The sequence below is a fragment of the Callithrix jacchus genome, chromosome 13 (assembly GCF_049354715.1).
Source record: "Callithrix jacchus isolate 240 chromosome 13, calJac240_pri, whole genome shotgun sequence".
In the NCBI taxonomy this organism is placed as follows: domain Eukaryota; kingdom Metazoa; phylum Chordata; class Mammalia; order Primates; family Cebidae; genus Callithrix; species Callithrix jacchus.
Window position 1 is genome coordinate 56,300,536 of NC_133514.1, and position 12,857 is coordinate 56,313,392.

The window sequence follows — 12,857 nt, forward strand, 5'->3', positions numbered from 1 at the left end:
TTTATCTTAAAACTAGGCTTTGACTAACATTGTCTGGTATGTCCTCCATATTCAACAAACACCATGCAAACATTCTCAATGCTTTGTTCACTACTTAAAATTCATTGACTCAGAAGATGTTTCTGATCTCTCTGACAGGCTGTTTCATTTCTGCCCATGGTTGGAGTTTCTGTGCTATATGACTCCATGTAAAGCCACCTGAGCTTGATTAAATAAAGACAGTAAGGCTCCTCGTCTTCTTGTTCTGCAACCAAGACCAGAACGGACAAATCTACAACTTGAAAACACTGTGTCAAGTTCCCCAGAGACCAACTTAAGGAAGCCACATTCACTGACAAATATATGCAATACCATTTTAAAGTAGAAGATATAACACTTGCAAAATCTATTCAACATGAATCGAAAGGTATTCTGATATCTTGAATTAAAATATAATTCACATCTGTAATTATAACCTAAATATCAAGACAATGAGAATATTAAATATCAAATATCCATGAGAATAGCCAAAGTATTATTCAGAGATTCTTAACTTTAATGCAAATGACTAAACTTAAGTGAAATATCTTCATACTCTAAGAGACAAGAAAAAATTATCCAAGTAGAGCTAATAAAGAATGTAAAAAAAAAAAGGTTTGAATAAATTACTGAAGTAGGAAAAAATAGGCACAATTAAATAAAGTTAGTTATTTCTTTAAAAATATTGCTGCTGGAATGATTAGGCATGCATGGGAATGGGGGTACGTGGGAAATTGCTGCACTCTTCCACCTCATTTTGCTGTGAACCTAAAACTGCTCTAAAAAACAAAGCTCAGCCTGGGCAACATAGAAAGACCTCATCTCTAGTAAAAAAAAAAAAAAAATAGCTGGGCGTGGTGGTGCACACCTGTTAATCCCAGTTACTCGAGAGGCTGAAGTAGGCAGACAGCTTGAGCCCACTTGTTCAAGGCTGCAGTAAGCCATGATCACGCCACTGCACTCTAGCCTGGGTGATAGAGCAAGACGTTCTCTCAAAAATAAACAAATGAATAAATAAATCAATAACAAAGTTTATGAATTTAAAATATACTGCTGATATGGGCAACTATTTACAGTCTGATTAAGATATGGCACAAATTTTAGAAACAAAAAGTGAATAGTATTTACCATCACAGATAATTTAAAAATTATAATGTTAATTAATGTTTGTGTGTACATATATATATATATATACACACACACAAAATAAATTTATAACAACATATCTTAAAATTCAAAATAAATTGTATATCTTGCTAAAGCAAAATTCATACAAATTGGGATAGAAAATAATCTAACCCTTAAATTATATCCATTAAAAAATTAAAGCTTTATGCCTATAATGATACCAGGCTTTGGAGGTTTTATAAACAAATTATTAAATATATCAAAAATATATATTAATTATAAATACATGTAGATTTATATATGTTTACATCATAGTTCAATAAATGGCTCCAAGATACTGAAAAATATCCAGAGTTTTCAATATATTTGTACAAAGATTAGCATAACCCTGGTAAACAAATTTTAATAAATTATATATGTGGACTAATCCCATTTACTGGAATAGAGGTTAAAATGTACAGTCAAATTCTACAGTTTAATAAAAGAATAACAATACTGTGAGTTGGATTCAGACAAGAAATGAAATAAAGTTCAATATAAGAAAAACCTATCAGTATAATTTCCTAAAGTAATTGATTAAAGAAGGAAAATAATATATTCATCTTAAGAGATGTTGGATAATCATTTGATATAATTCAGACTACATTCCTCATTAAAGTAATTCTGAGGCTCAGAACCCAAGAATAAATATTCTCCTTAATGATGAAACATTAGAATAATTCATAAGAAAAATCAAGAACTTATCAAAGGATTCCCATAATTATTAATCAGTGTTATAAGTGATGGTGGTCAGTCCCCTAACACAGAGAAAAAAATGAGATGAATAATTATTTTACATATTGAGTCAATAAAATATTCAACATATGCAGATGATTTCTGAGGAAAATTATAACATTAAATGAAAAATTTTTAGAAGTAAAAAAGCTTCAGGAAGGAAGCTAAGGGAGACACTGTTATAAGAAACAAACACCTTTCCTGATATATCTGCAAAACAAGTTAGAAAATACCATCAAAAATTATACAATTTAAAATACCAGTGCAAACTAGTATGTGTGAAAATGCATGTACGACTTAAAGGAATAGATTATAAAACCTCACTGAAGGACGGAAAAATGGAAAGACACAACTATCATTCCTCAATGGAAAGACTCAATGTTCTAAGATGTGAATTCTCTCTCCATTAATCTTTACATTTAATGAAATTCTTAATAAAGCCATAACAAGATTTTTGGTGGGGCAGTCATAGCCTTTTTGTACGTTCATCTGGAAGAAAAAATTTCTAAGAAGGGCAAAAGGAAATTTTAATGCAGACTTTGATAAGAGGGAACTTACTCTATCAGATTTCAAAAACAAAGCATAGAGACAAACATTTGCAAACCTGGCAGTTTCACTTAGCACAAAGTTGGCATTTCAAACAAGCAGAAAAGATGAAAGACTGGGGAAAGATACAGCTTGGTCCTGGCTATCTTTTGGAAAAGATCGATTTAGATTACCTTCTTTATACCATTTTACAACATACATTCCAGTAGTCCAAGTTGTTGGGGCCCCTGAAGTCTTGGGGATGACAGTAAATTGCCCCTGGGAAGTTAACTTGGCAGGATAGGTTTATTTTTACAGGTGTCACAGACAGGACCCCTGGGGCACTGGCCCCTGCTTCACTTGATTACTGGATATCCCTCCATCTAGAAGAGACTGGGAAACCAAACTGAGTGCCTATGGTTCCTTATAACCAAAAAGCACAGGACTCAAAATGTAGTTACCAAAGCATTCACTCGGGATCTGTGAGCCACTCTAGTAAATAACCATGTTGTTTAAATGTTCTAAATAAAGATACTCTGGATAACAAACGATCCAACGTAAGTTGAAGGCCAGTGAGATATTTTTTAGACCCAATACGGCTGAAACTTTTATTTATGTCATTACTGGCCTTCAATTTGCCTTCAGAAAAAAACAAAATGAAAATAAAAACAAAATCTGGGTGATTAACTTACTCTGGACAGCTCTGTAACTGCCACACAAGAACATTTTCTTTCTTTTATGCCCTCAAACTTGCAAGAAGCCTATTTGTAGACAACATGTGCTCAATAAGAATTTGCTGAGTAAATGACTGAATGAACCAACAATGTGAAGAAGTTAGCAGCAAAGAATAAAGAAAGAGAAAAACATGACCAGCAGTCTTATCAGAAATAAAACTGTGGCCATGGAACTGCCATGGAAACACCTAGGAAGGAAGGCATGCCTGCCATCCTCTTCCGTGGCAACTCAATCATACAATCATCCTCCTTCTAGTTCTGCTGGTGTGTGTGTGTGGAACCACACGCAGTCCTGTGTTGCTGCTTGCACAAAATGCGGGGGTTGTTAAAGCCAGCTAGAGAGGCCAACTTGGGGTCCGACCATGTCAGGAGCTTCCATGTTAACTAGAAAGTGTTGGAGAACCATCGCAGGGTTTAAGCAACTTGTATTTTAAATCAATGACTTGTGGGAGGGATAGATTTGAGGGAATAAAGCTCAAGTCTGGAGATCACTGATGAGGCTACTTTAGCAATACAGAAGATGATGAGTTTCTGTACTAATGCAGGAGAGCGGGAAGATTTTACAAGCACTTACATGATGAAAGTCACAGGTCTCAGATATGGGCATGAAGAGGGGAGAAGTTAGGCAGAGTTGAGGGAGCCATGCAGGCGTGACTCTAGGGGACATGGGTGCCACGAACTGCGATGGAAGATAAAGGATCCTGGGCAAGTCCTCAAAGCACGAGTCCCCAGTCACAAGAAAACAGCACAACTGTGTAAGATCTACTGCAGGTCACTCCTTATTCCAACAGTCACCAGACTTTGTTTTCATTATGAAGTGGGGTGAATTTGAGATGATGTCTGAAATAGAGGCACTCTCACTCATTTGCACTCCATTGCCTGGTCTTGAATGCGAAAGTAATAGCTGATTTACAGTCAGTGGGTCAGATATTGTGGATATACCTCAGCCTATTTATGCCATAACCTACAGAGTTATCAGTAAGTTAATCAATGATAAAAGTCATTCACATTATTTTATTCCTCTTACATAATCACTGAGCAACAAAACAAAGCGATACTATAAACAAAAATCTAAAAACACAACAGCAAAGCTAATTTATATGGGGCTAATAGCATTATCTTCCTCAACAGTAGGGATTTCAAGGAATGTGTCATGCATGCAGATGTCACCAGCTAACTTGCTTCTGGAAATGGACAGGGACTGAGAAACAACTGCCCCAGCAAATCTTTGGATGTGCCAGCTCCATCTGAGAGGCTATTGTGCTAACGGCTGCCTTCCATCAACCTGCCACTGGAAAACCATTGCCTCATCTAATAGGGTCTCTCACTGTCTTCTTGGAGGGTCTATCATATCACTCCCTGCAGAGCATCTGCTCAGAGACACTGAGTGGGGAGTTGCAGTGGGGGTGACAGGAGGGGGAATGACCAAAATTTTTGACAAAACAAAAGTACAAGTTCTGTTACTTAAGACCAAGTGATAAACTCATCTGAAGACAGAGTTTGCATGAGTGAGTTCTGAGAACTCAGTCTGGAAATGTAGGTACAGTAGACAGCCTTCAATATCAAGATGCAGGTTTTGAATTTATCTTGTGGGTAAAACGAAATTCTGGGTTAAGATGACAGTTAAAAGACACAATTTGTCTGAGTGAACTCAGCTGAGAAGACCAAAGTTAAGAAATGCCTCCAAATTTATATACATAAAAACATCCTTTGATTTCTGGCTGCAGTGATATTAATTCATGGAATCCTCTTTTATTTTGAGCCTCTTACTTCCTAATTTTTACAAAGTTAGTAGTTCCACCAGCGGCTACTTCTACCAGCAGTGGCTTCCTTGCAATCTTAGTTCAAGTATTTTTTTAACACTTTAAAGAATTGCTTCTTCTTACCTTCTTACATTAGTTGCTTTGACTTGCAACTGTACCTTGACTTGTAACTGTGCTGATACGTGATGACTTACCGCAGAGTCACTCCTGGGAACTGCAAAACGCCCTTCTTTATCCTGGGATGCGTCAGTCAGGGTAGTACTGTTGGGAGAAGCATCATCTGGCTAAATGGAGAAATAAAAGTACCATTCTTATTCAGGGAAACACTTTCCAATGTGCTTGTGTATTCTGCTCTGTGTTCATACTGAGATATGTGTGGCAATATATGCAATTATGACTGCCTGTGCATGGACAATTGCATCTAACTGGTAGTGCAGCATTACTATGAGCCACTTAAGTGCCCAGCCCTCTCAGGACACAGGTCTCTGTGGCAGATACTGATGTGACTGCTACAAACTCCATTTGCCTTAACAGTATCTTAGTTTTCTTCCAGGGAATTAGAGTAAATCAAAAAACCTGATTTCCAGGCCCATCTGTAAGGTAAGAGGGGTCACGTGACAAGTGTGGCCAACAAGGTGTACGTGAAACATTACCAAGTATATTTACTAAGAAAAAGAATAGGTTCAGCCGATACATGCTCATGACAGGGCCGTAGATGACAGCGTGGAGCTGCCAGGTGTCTAGCACAAATGAGGACAATGGGCACCAGAAAGAAGTCAGGGACAGAAGAGCGAGCCTGGCTGTGTCCACGCAGCTGCCCTATCAGACTTGGGCCATCCATCTGAAGGGTCTCCATGTGAAGCAAAACAACTCTAACTTTTTGATTACATGTATCCAAACACAAACTTAACTGGACTAATCTCAGAATTTTTTTTTTAGCAGATCCAATGACTGTTTTTTGTAGTGAATAGAATTTACTAGCAACAGTATGAAGTTTTAATTTTTTATTTATAAAGCTGAAACTAAGAGATTTTCGCTGTAGTGTAATGTGATGCCACTGAAATTAAGATGTGAATATTATTGTCTTCAGCAAAGGAAACTTATTGCAAAATTTAATGCATTTGATGAAATGCCATTCTTTATTTTGCTTGACTATATTTTCTCAATTTTCTAGAGACAGTATACATTGCTTTACAAAATGAGCAAAGATTTTTTTTTTAAAGAATCAAATAAAAAACAAGAACTAGTACAAGAAATTTAAGTTGGCCAGGCACAGTGGCTCACACCTGTAACACCAGCACTTTGGGAGGCTGAGGTGGGAGGATCACCCGAGATCAGAAATACGAGACCAACTTGGCCAAGAGGGCAAAACTCCATCTCTACTAAATATATAAAATTTAGTCGGGCATGGTGGTGTGTGCCTATAATCCCAGCTACTCGGGAAGCTGAGGCAGGAGAACTGCTTGAACACTGGAGGCGGAGGTTGCAGTGAGCCAAGATCGTGCCATTGCACTCCAGACTGGGTAAGCAAAAGTCTGTCTCGAACAAAAAAAAGAAAGAAAGAAAAAGGAAATTTAAGTCAAGATAGTGAGCTGACAATCTACTTCCCTTGCCACCCAAATAACTACAAATGGCAGAAAAACATACATATTTTTTAAAGGAACGGATTTTGAATAACACTGGAAACCAAAGAATTCCACGGCAGGCCAAATGAGAAATTTGTGGGTGTAAAGCCAGTAGGACTGGTTTGGTAAGATAAAAATCTCTTCCTAAAAGCAGCATAAAATAAAATTTCTAGGAAGGGAAGAGAAAAACAAATAACGTGGAATGAACAAAGAGTAAGAAAGTGTTGCAGACAAATAATTCAGACGTGTTTAGAAAAATAGGAGCCAAGTAGACCTCTTTTGCCGTAAATAAGTAGACAGCTCCTAAATATAACCCCACAAAAAACGCCAAAAAATGCAATCTAATTTAAATGAACTTGCTGCCTTGGGGATGTTTCTAGTTTGAATATAGAAGCCTAAGGGAGAAGGAACTCCAGATGCCACAACAGAAGACATGGAGGGGAGAACAAGAAATGAAATCAGCTTTGCCTGGAAATAATAAAGTCCTTTATCTCCTTCATTGGTTTGGTTTTGCATTCGGGGAGCATGCATACTAACCAACCTATCCCCTTTACACATGTCAAAAGTTAAGCATGCCGTACTCACACGAACACACAATCAACAATTTTGGCCTTTCTGGAAAATAGATCTACTCAACTGCAAAGGAAATATACAACAATTTCCTATACAAATCAAGTGCCTCTGCGGAACACTTTAGAGGCACAGAGAGCGGTAGTTACTTCCATCTGCAATGTGCCGACAGCTTCCACCTTGCAGAACGCCTTTCACACCATGTGTCCTTAGGTGAAGGCGTAGGGTATATCCTATCGCCCTCCTGCTGTAATAGACTCTGATTGACAGGTCTGGGGGAGTGGCTGGGGAGGAGGACAGGAAAAAACACCTTGGATTGACAGCCATGGTGGAAAGCTCTCCCTCCACTGGAGGCACAATCTAAAACCTGGAAACACTCGCTGCCGTCCAGCGGGAGGCGTGCAGTTCCCTGACCAGATGGTACTCACACTCAGGGAGACACTTCATTGCACATCACGGATGGCCACATATTCCAAAAGCTAATGCGTTCTCTACACGCGATGTTTACATTTCCAAGATAACTGGAAAAACTAAGCGTTTATATCTATGTTGATACCGAAAAAAATATTTATACAGCAGTCTGTTATTTTTTCTGAGTTCACCCATGAAGTCCTAGCTTTTGTTGACAACATCCTCCACACAGGATATGTAATAGAAAATGATCTTTTGTTGCTGTTTCTGCCTGTAGATCTTTTTTAATGATAGAATTTAGTTATTTTAGATTTACCTATTAAATTATTCCTAAGTTTAAGAGCTATGGGCGATGGGGAGGTGTGGCTGTGTTTGCTGACAATCTGAATTATGTAGCATCTTTACCTAAGGGAAATGAGATCCATATCCTTTATTCTACATTTGTACTCATAAATGTTCTGGGCAGCATTATTCATAACTCCAAACTGTACACAATCCAAATGTCCATCATTGGGTGAATATCAATAGTGCTACATTTACACAATGGAATATTATTTAGTAATGGACCAGATTCCTAAAACATGTAACAAATGAATGAATCTCAAAATTTATTACAAATTAAAGAAGTCAGACATAAAAGAACATACTATAATTAGACTTCTGTGAAACGGGAAACCAAGCTAAGGTGTGAGAAATCACGGCTGGTCTTGCTTCTCTAGGAGGAGGGACCGCTGATTGAAAGAGCCCAGAACAAACTTCTGGGTGATGGAGATGTTCTACATTTTGATTAGCTGTGATTACATGGGTTATAACATTTGTTAAAAATAACTGAAGCTGGGCCTGGTGGTGCACACCTGTAGTCCCAGTTATTTGAGAGGCTGAGGAGGGAGGATCACTGGAGCCCAGGAGTTCAAGGCTGCAGTGAGACCCGGTCTCTAGAAATCCAAAACCAAACACAACCCAAACTATTGAATTATACATCTAAAATGAAAGCAATTGTAGTTTGTAAGTTATACCTCAATTTAAGAAAATGTAAAAATTATTTGATTCCCTAAAAATAATGTGATTCTTATCTTCTGAGAAACTTAAAAGGGCCATTGCTGCTTTGAATTGAGATTATATTGCTGTAATAATGGGCATATTAGAGATTAAAAAATTGCTTTGGGAAATAAGAATATGTTTCCCAAAATTTATAAAAAGAGTGAGACAAGCTAAATAAAAATACAAAAATGACCAAGAAAAAATTTTCAGATCTGGAGCATAAAGTTGAAGAAACCTAGAAAACAGAGCAAACCAAGTAATATGAGATAATTCCACAGAATCCTTAGGGTGTTACTTTTATAGCTGGAAATGTGTGTGCCTTTGTCTGAGTTTTGCTCGGGCCCACTGGGTTCATTCCACCCACTTGGCCCAGCAGGCTGCATTTGGCTCATGCTACTGGCCCAGGTCCCACCCCTGCCAAGGGTAAGCCAGGTGTGGAAAGGCAAGGGGTGTGTGAGCAAGCACAGGGTCCAGCCACTGCACACAGCTAGGCATGCCAGCTGCAGTGGGGCAGGCAGCTCCAGGTGCCAGTACAGGCACTAGCTCCGTGCGAGGCTATGGCTGGACCAGGTATACCAAAGGTGGCTTCCATGGGCTTCCACTGTGGACACCAGGGAATGTGGTGTTGCCTGGAAGCTTGGAGATGCCAGGAACTGCAGAGCCCAAAAGAGGGTGTCACAGCCGTGGCTCAGAGATCCCCCAGGTCTGAGCTCCCCAAAGGGCCACAGCTCTTCTCTCCTTCTCATTCCCCCACAATATGGCAAGTGGGAAGAGTGTCTCAGCCCTGTTTGTGTTACAGCTCTTTCAGTCCCACCGTTTGGTGGGTCCCAAGTTCTAGTCCCACATCCAGGAATAATGAGGTACATGGACAACTGGAGGGTGGGCAAGGCAGAGTGGAGCTTCACTGAGTGAGACAGCTCTCAGGAGACCTGTAATGCGTAGCTCTTTTTGCAGACAGGTCATCCTGAAGAGACCTGAAACGAAATGGGTAGCTCTTTCCTCCAGTTGGTAGCCCCTGATTTCTGTGTGTCTGGCTGAGTCCAGGGGCTTTTATGGGCCCAGAAGGGAGGAAGTGCATGCTGATTTGTCCATGGGTGGCTATGGGTGGGTCTGGAAAAAGCACCATCCAATTGGCCGAATGGTCTTCAATGAAGTCCCCACTCCAGTCAGCAGACTTCACCCAGAAATGGCAGCCCAGTCCCCAGGCTTCAGACTGTTTCTGGCTTGAAGAAGGGGTTTCACTGGGTACCTGCCCCTTTCTGCTCAATCACCTGTCTGCCTCCCACCAGCAACATGCCATCCACAGTGCCCAGGCTGTTGCTGCTGAGGGACACCTGCAGACCTGTGCCGAGCTGCCCTCAGCACCCACCTTGGCCTCCCTCCCATGCTTGTGGGTGCCCAAAGTTCAGAGGGGGCCAAGGTGGAAGGAGTGCTGGAGTGTAAGCACTGCCCTGAGCACATGCACACCTGGTGGAGTTTCAACAGTGCCCAGGCTGGGCCACAACTTTGCTCCACACTGAGCAGGTACCAGGAGTGAAGAGAGGCCAGGAAGCGTGGGCAGGCACTTCCAAGCCTGTGGGAGGAGGGGTTTCTCAGGCCCCTGAGAGTGCAGGGATGCCTGGGTGCTAAGCTGTGGGTGGGTGGCTGCAGCTGTGCCTGGGAGCATAGGGTTCCAGCCCTCCCAACTCAGTAGAGGGCAGGGTTTCTGCCTGATTCTGGCTCCTGCTGGCCCCGTGGAGGGCATAACCCTGGCTGCACCTCTCTTGCTGCAGCTGGTATCTTTACAGCAGCAGTTCCAGAAGAGCCACCACTGCCTCAAATAAAATTTAGGAGCTAGGCAAATTCAACTGAAGCAAAGCATCTAATATGTGCTCTTGGAAGGTGTGAATGGGGAGAAAAAGAATTTAAGACATAATAGAAGAAAATGTCCAGCAACTGAAGAAAGAAAACTGTTCTTAGAAAAAACTCACTAAGTGCTGACCAGGATGAATAAAATAGAAAGAAGATCTTTGTGAAAGTTCAGCATTCCAGCAATAAGTTCAAAATAAATTCAAAATTTTTAAAATTTAAAAAGTTGTAGAGAGAACAAACACAAAAACCTAGGGAAGTTTATTTATATAGGAATGAGGGTCCAGGCAACTAAAAGAAGGAAAAAAAGACATACTGTGACACTAAGGGTTTAACAGTTTGTCAAATAAGTAAATAAATGAGAGAGAGAGAGAGAGAGATTCTACTGTACAGGTTTTCCAGGAGAGTGAAGGTTTGCTGTTAAAAATAGTCAGTTGTAACACGTTCCTAATGTAACCCCCCCACACCCAGACCAATCTGGCTCAACTCTCCTGTAACCAAGTGGTGAGTTATTTTTTAGTTGTCATTGTGAACCCAAAGTATCTGAGACAGGTCTCAGTCAGTTTAGAAAGCTTATTTTGCCAAGGGTAAAGATGTGCCCATGATACAGCTTCAGGGGGACCTGGCAACATGTGCCCAAGGTGGTCAGGATATAGCCTGCTTTTATACATTTTAGAGAGACATAATACATCAATCAATACATGTAAGGTTTACATTGGTTCGATCCGGAAATGTGGAACAACTTGAAGCAGGGGCTCTTAGGTCATGGGTGGATTTTAAAATTTTCTGAATGGGTTGGGTGTGGTGGCTCATGCCTGTAATTCTGGTACTTTGGGAGGCTGAGGTGGGCTCAGATCACCTGAGGTCAGTAATCTGAGACCAGCCTGACCAACATAGTGAAACCCTGTCTCTACTAAAAATACAAAAAAATTAGCCAGGCATGGTGGCACACGCCTGTAATTGCAGCTACTTGGGAAGCTGATTCAGGAGAATCGCTTGAACCTGGGAGGTGGATCGTGCCATTGCACTCCAGCCTGGGTAACAAGAGTGAAAGTCCATCCCCCGCAAAAAAATTTTTTTTGATTGGCAGTTGGTTGAGTTATTAGTAGAAAGGAATGTCTGAGTTAAAATGAGGTTGTGGAGACCTAGATTCTGTCAAGCAGATGAAGCCTCTGAGTAGCAGGCTTTAAGAGAATAGAATGTACATGTTTATCAGACTTCAGGTCTGTGTTGTTGCTAATGTTAGCAGGTAAAATGAGGCATGCCCATCTCCCTCCTCCATCATGGCCTGAACTAGATTTTCAGATTACTCTAGAATACCCTTGGACAAAAGAAAGGGGTCCATTCAGATAGTTGGAGACCTTAAAGTTTTATTTTTGGTTTATGCCATGGACCCTCCGCCTCAGGTTGAAGGTCACACAACCTGAGCACGACCTGACGAAACAAGCATGCAACCATAGGTGGAATCTAAGTGCTCAGACTGTGGAACAGGGACTGAAGTAAGAAGCAGACATCATATGGCAGGATCTAGGATCCAATCAGATTGAGCCCTGGCATCATCCCATGGCAGGATCCAGTCAGAACAGGCCTCCTGGCATCACCTATTGCAAGATTCAATCAGATCACACCTCATTACCCTCTGACTACAAAACTTGCTCCAACTCCCAGCTCAGGGAGACAGATTTGAGCATTTCCTCCTGTCTCCTTGCCATTCAAATGGAAATAAACCTTTCCACTGCAAAACTTGGTGCTTCGGTGTTTGGCTTTTCGTTTTGTATGGGCAAACTGACCCAGTTTGGTTTGGTGACACTAATGGGTATCAACAAGGTATCAGAGCCTCCTAAGCATCCTATAAGTATGAGGATTAAGCGCACATGCTAAGGCAGCAACACGAAAGGAAAAAGTTGTTAGTCCATGCTAAGGTTACTACATTGTTTTGCAGTTGTACCAGCCTTGGTTAACTCCCTATTAATTTCTTAGTTTTGTGATTTAAAAAAACCCGAGGTCAGGAGATTGAGACCTTCCTGGCCAACATGGTGAAACCCCATCTCTACTAAAATACAAAAAACTAGCCAGGCATAGTGGCATGCACCCGTATTCCCAGCTACTCCGAAGGCTGAGGCAGGGGAATCCCTTGAACCCAGGAGGTGGAGGTTGCAGTGAGCCGAGATGGTGCCACTGCATGCCAGCCTGGGTGACAGAGCAAGACTCAGTCTCAAAACAAACAAACAACCCTTCTACTTGCTTAAATTTAAGTTCCTTTGATTTTCTTTTATATAAAGAAAACAGATACAACTCATGATTTTTAACAAATGGTATGATTGGATTTTACAGTAAATTATGAATCAATAGCAACTATAGCTATGTGGTTATCATTTAAGACACTGGAAATAAATTACAAGGATTACTTTACATTTTCA

General features: G+C 40.6%; 1 protein-coding gene across 6 annotated transcripts in view; it reads right to left on the reverse strand.

Annotated features, from left to right (window-relative positions):
* Positions 1-12,857, reverse strand: part of ARHGAP28 (Rho GTPase activating protein 28) — a 187,271-nt gene that overhangs the window by 53,251 nt on the left and 121,163 nt on the right. For all 6 annotated transcript variants that reach the window (XM_017963879.4, XM_008979516.5, XM_035270597.3 and 3 more), the window contains one exon: positions 5,137-5,226. In XM_017963879.4, coding sequence (XP_017819368.2) covers positions 5,137-5,226 — 90 coding nt within the window. The remainder of the gene's footprint in view (positions 1-5,136; positions 5,227-12,857) is intronic.